The sequence below is a fragment of the Musa acuminata genome, chromosome BXJ1-8, assembly GCF_036884655.1.
Source record: "Musa acuminata AAA Group cultivar baxijiao chromosome BXJ1-8, Cavendish_Baxijiao_AAA, whole genome shotgun sequence".
Taxonomy (NCBI): domain Eukaryota; kingdom Viridiplantae; phylum Streptophyta; class Magnoliopsida; order Zingiberales; family Musaceae; genus Musa; species Musa acuminata.
The window spans coordinates 28,406,577-28,411,988 of NC_088334.1; the positions used below are offsets into that span (position 1 = coordinate 28,406,577).

The window sequence follows — 5,412 nt, forward strand, 5'->3', positions numbered from 1 at the left end:
GAATTTCAAATGTTGGAGATGGAGGAACAAGGAAGAAACAGAATACTACGATACGAGTAAAAAGAATCCTTTTGACTCAAGAAAACTGATGTAGTATTAAAAACAGAAGGAACACTTACAAGATACCAAATGCACACAGACTCTTTATCTTCCTCTCCTCAATCTCAATGTCTTGCTAGATGAACTAAGGTCCTATTTATAGGACCTAATGACAACTACCCTATAACTACTAGATCATAAGGTAGTTATTGAAACTACTGGATGATGATCAAGTGGTTATTGAAATCATCATGTAACCACTATATCATGATAACAATCTAGATAACTATGAATCATATCTCAACACATCTGACTGACATATCGATCCCATTCGATCGATATGTTATCTAAGACCAGAATTTATGAGGTAGAAAACATGACACCAACAACGAGATCGACTTGGCACCACGTGATCAACCATGTAGCACCAAAAGGAAAACTAAGTTGTGTAGTTATTACTTTCTATTTCCTCCATGACTTTATTTTATGGTTGGATGGCAAATTTACCTGGTGTTAAGCACAACCTCAGCTTAATAATCGCATATCACACTATAAAAGAACTAGGTATATTATCAGTCTCTTTGACTCTTTCTGATTATTAATATCACATAGATTTAGCATTGAGCCGAATCCTTTGCATATATATATATATATATATATATATATATCAGTGAGAAAACAATAATTGTGGGAGTCGGGAGCGTAGAATCATTAGAAGAGCAATGGAAAGATAACCACGTGAAAGCCATTCACCCTTTTGCTCCTCTTTCTCTTTCGAGATCCCTACAATAATACCTTATCCAGTGGTTTTGGCAGGTCCACTAGACAGCAGAGGCGTGAGGATTCTAAGTAAATCTAGCAATCCAATGAAAAATGACAAGTGTGCAAAGGAGAAAGAGAAGGAATTGGCAGATTCCTAATCCACAAAGAATCGACAGGGATGGTGAGAGAGGACCACTCCAGTGGCAGCAGCAATGCACAATGGACAGGTAGCACCATGCCCCTATCACCATTATTTATACCATCTCGTAACAAAGAAGGTCATAAAGCCAAACCTTGCCGCCCATGGTGCGGTAAGTTTCTGCGGTCATAAAGCCAAACCTTGCCGCCTCTCTCTCTCCCTCTCTCTCTCTCTCTCTCTGACCGGAGAGCCGCAAGCCCCACCACAAAGAGAGGAATGTGGAGAAAAAGGAACATGTGCTACCCCCATAAGCAAATATGAGGTGGGAGACATCGCACAGAGGAGGCGTAGGGAGGAGGGCTGGAGTACACTTAAAGAGTGAAGGAGGAATCTTTTCACTTGAGCATTCTCTCTTACCGCTCTCTGTTCATTCTCACCTCAGCCTCTGGATCAAACAAGAGTGGTACTAATCGTATCCCTGTCTTCGACGATGATGAGCTGTGGGTACATTTCTAGTGAGGTTGATGACGAATACGAGAAGCTGGTCATCCGAATGAACCCCCCGAGGTGAGCTTTTTCCTCTCTCTCTCTCTCTCTCTCTCTCTCTCTCCTGGTTCGAGAGTTGGGAGGCAGACTATTGTTGAATTGATGTCTTGACGAGTTTCCATTGTGTTTTGGGTTTCTGCAGGGTTACTGTGGATAACACTTCCAGTAGGAAAGAAACTTTGGTAAAGGTTGGTCTGTCGTAAGCTTGGTCTTTTGAATCTCCTTTCCTGGGTTTGTGACCTTCCATGTGTGCTCGTTTTCTTCTCTGCTTTCTGATGCAGGTAGACAGTGCTAATAAGCAAGGGAGTTTGCTGGAAGTGGTGCAGGTCTTGAGTGATCTGAAGCTCACCATTAAGAGGGCTTACATATCCTCTGATGGCGAATGGTTTATGGATGGTAAGCTTTTTAATCCTAGTTGTGTCGTCTCTCGAGTTTATATTTGACATCTATCCTTGCTCTTCTTCTCCGCAGTGTTCCATGTTGTGGACCAAGTTGGAAATAAGCTTTCAGATGTTGGATTCGTTGACCGCATTCAACAGGTAAAGCTGGGATAGTTCAGTATTATTAGGAACCATGTGTGTTCCAATAGAAGAAGATCTCAGGATTTAGAGTCCCCTTATTCTTGGATCTGCCGTGGTTTTCAGAATGTTAATCAAACGAAATATGATTTTGAGAATGGTTCAAACAACAAATGAGATAAAAATCTTCTCTTAGGATCATGTGATTGTCGGATTTGTTGTATTTATCCCTGCAGTCTCCAAAAATCGCATCCAAAGCATGGTTGGAACTGATTGATCTTCTCTTTCTGGTTTTATGTTGCAAATCATGACTAAATCTGCGTCTGGTACTTCAAACTTTATTATTAATGTTTTAGTTAAATGAGAAGCCGTGTTTACGTTTCTTCAAGTACATCTTGCTTTCGATGTTTTCTATGATGGAGTCGTACTTGAGTTCAAAAGTTTTCAGAGTGTTGTGTGTTCACCTGACGAGCAGTCCCTTGAAGCGAGAGCACTAAGCCACCAGTCTGTGAGGAGGTCGGTCGGCGTCCAAGCTGAAGCAAAGCACACTTCCATTGAACTCATCGGAAGAAATCGCCCAGGGCTGCTCTCCGAGATCTTTGCGGTTCTCACCGACCTCAAGTGCAATGTCGTGGCTGCTGAGGTCTGGACCCACAATTCAAGATTGGCATCAGTGGTTTATGTGACCGACGAGGTGACGGGAGCACCGATCGACGACTCCGACCGGCTGTCGAAGATAAGGCACCTCCTCCGCTACGTCCTCAAGGGAAACAGAGACAAACAGAGTGCGAGGACGGCAATATCCATGGAACCAACGCATGCCGGGAGGAGGCTGCATCAGATGATGCTTGCCGATCAGCAGTATCGCAAGGAAGATGACATGGGCCAGGAGGAGGAAGATGGCACCGATGGCAATAGCAAACCCCTTGTTACGGTAGAGAACTGCATCGAGAAGGAGTATACAGTCGTCAATATACGTTGCAAGGACCGACCAAAGCTTCTTTTCGACACAGTCTGCACTCTCACTGACATGCAATATGTTGTCTTCCATGCAACTATAATTACCGAAGGACCAGAAGCATGTCAGGTTTATCCTCGAACCTTTACTTCTGTTTACAATTATTCCCAGATATGGCTCGTTAGCAGCACGCATTCTATCTTTGTCTCTCACACAATCAATAAGCATTAAATTTTCTTGCGCTGAATCTAACTAGTCCTTGAATGATCTCTTAATTAATTGTAAGATGAATGTGCACAATCTCACTTTCATGCCGTTGGATCTCTGAGTTCACAAGATTTCTGACCTTTGAATATATGCTTCCTTTACACTGATGTTTCCTTTATATGTTTGACTTACATGTAGGAATACTACATCAGGAAAATGGATGGGTGTGCTGTTAGCTCTGAAGGCGAGCGGAAGCTATTAATTCAGGGCTTGGAGGCTGCAATCGAAAGAAGAAGTACAGAGGTATATCGCTTGCTACTTCCTGTTGTCCTCTGAAATCCACCATGACGAGCTTCTCCGTGATCCAGGGCTTAAGGCTGGAGCTCTGCTGCGAAGATCGGGTCGGCCTCCTCTCGGACGTCACCCGCATCTTTCGAGAGAACGGTCTCTCGGTCATTCAGGCGGAAGTCTCCACGAGGGGGTCTCAGGCTGTGAATGTATTCTACGTCGTGGATGCATCAGGAAAGCCGGTACAGAGCCATATGATCGACGCCGTGAGAAGCGAGATCGGGCAAACCAGTCTGCATGTCAAGGATGCTGCAGGCCCAAGCTCTCCACCTGAGGATAGTGAGAGGTTTTCCCTGGGTGATCTCTTCAGATCCAGATCAGAGAAGTTCCTCTACAACTTGGGGCTCATAAGATCATGCTCTTAGAACTGGCATTATTCTTACATGTGATATTGTAACCAAGCTAAGTTGTAAGAGCTGCTAATGCAGGTCTGGCTACCATATATTTGTGAATCTTACAAGTCTGGGAAATCAACTAAGCTGTGAATACCAGAGTTACCGACTTTGGCCCACTAGCATTTTTAGGTCAAAAGTGCTCATCTTGTTGCCGGGTTTGCATCTCAGTTTGTGCAAACTTTTATCAAATAACACGTGGGATTTTAGATGCGAAGCAAGTTGTAGAAATGTTGACTATCTGTTTCAAGATATATGGACAAATAAGCAGCAAATCGTGAACCATCTGAGCCATTTACTTTGTGTCCGTCCATGTGAGAATCTATCCCTACTTTTCGCCTTCGAGGGTGGCATATGATGTGGATCTAGAAACACTGGACGATTGAAATACGAGTCAGAGATGACAAGGGGTGACTTAAAATAGTGTCATTCACATCTCCACAACGGCTTCCAGTTTTCTATGTTAATTTTTCCTCTCTTTTCTCTGTATTTTTCCCTTCTTTTCCACACGCATGCGATGAACCTTATCTGCATTTTATGCATGAACTTTGTCTTATTAAATCTTACGCACGAAGTATTTTTGGACTTTTCCTGATCCACGGAAGAGTCTAGCGAATCAAGTCCTCTCCATCGTCTCATCCGCACTGCTTGTTTCCTTGGTAATAGTTGTGATCATGTTTCTTGCTGGTAGTCGGCGATGATGCGCTGGGACTGATGGCCGAGCTGAGCACCCGCATGACCTCTCGTATCATTCTTGGTTTCGCCCCATCCAACTTATGTCTGTGGCAGTAGTTCCCAACACTACCCACTTCACATTGCCTTCGGCTATTCCTGACACAATCCTTCTCACCGGCCGCCCATTCTGCGATGCCATCTTGAACCGAATCCAACATCTTTGTAAGCCAAGCTAAATTGTCTTGATACGACGGAATCTAAAAGTCTAATTACTCTCGTCGATGGAGATAATAAGACTTAGATGTATAATTAAAAGAGGTAAACCAAGTAGTGTTACCGGTGCAAAACACTGAAGGAGATTTATTGAAAAATATAGATTAAAATTTAAATAATATTTTTAATTTAATTTAAAATATTACTTTATACAACCAGATTCCTATTTTTGTAACCCAAAAACATTTGGCCAATTTATCCAAGAAAAATATTTGGCAACCATTTTTGCTATTCATAATCTTATTTTAAGAACTTCTAGTATTCTTAAAAACTTGTAATGGTAACCCTTAAAAAATAATAAAAATATAATTTTACTATTTATATCCCTTCAATTATCACTCATACCTTTATTCTCATAATCCTTTACTTCATTTGCTAGAATTGACGTCGTTCCTCATCCTCATCGCTTATTCTCGTTGCTTACCACTGCTCATGATTAGGAGGAGGGGGTCCAATGCCATTAATGTTGCTCAACGCTTATTGCTTGACGTGCTTGTGATTAAGAGAAGAAAAGGAAAAAATGATAAGGGTATCTACATCCATTTATACTATTAG

At 42.2% G+C, this 5,412-nt stretch overlaps 1 protein-coding gene across 1 annotated transcript; it reads left to right on the forward strand.

The window, feature by feature from the left end:
* Positions 1–1,112: 1,112 nt before the first annotated feature.
* LOC135587694 (ACT domain-containing protein ACR4-like) lies at positions 1,113–4,031 on the forward strand. The gene is made up of 7 exons (XM_065079374.1): positions 1,113–1,507; positions 1,629–1,674; positions 1,768–1,882; positions 1,958–2,025; positions 2,480–3,091; positions 3,368–3,472; positions 3,538–4,031. The coding sequence occupies exons 1-7, from the start codon at positions 1,431–1,433 to the stop codon at positions 3,880–3,882; spliced, it is 1,368 nt and encodes a 455-aa protein (XP_064935446.1). The 5' UTR covers positions 1,113–1,430; the 3' UTR covers positions 3,883–4,031.
* The last annotated feature ends 1,381 nt before the right edge of the window (positions 4,032–5,412 follow it).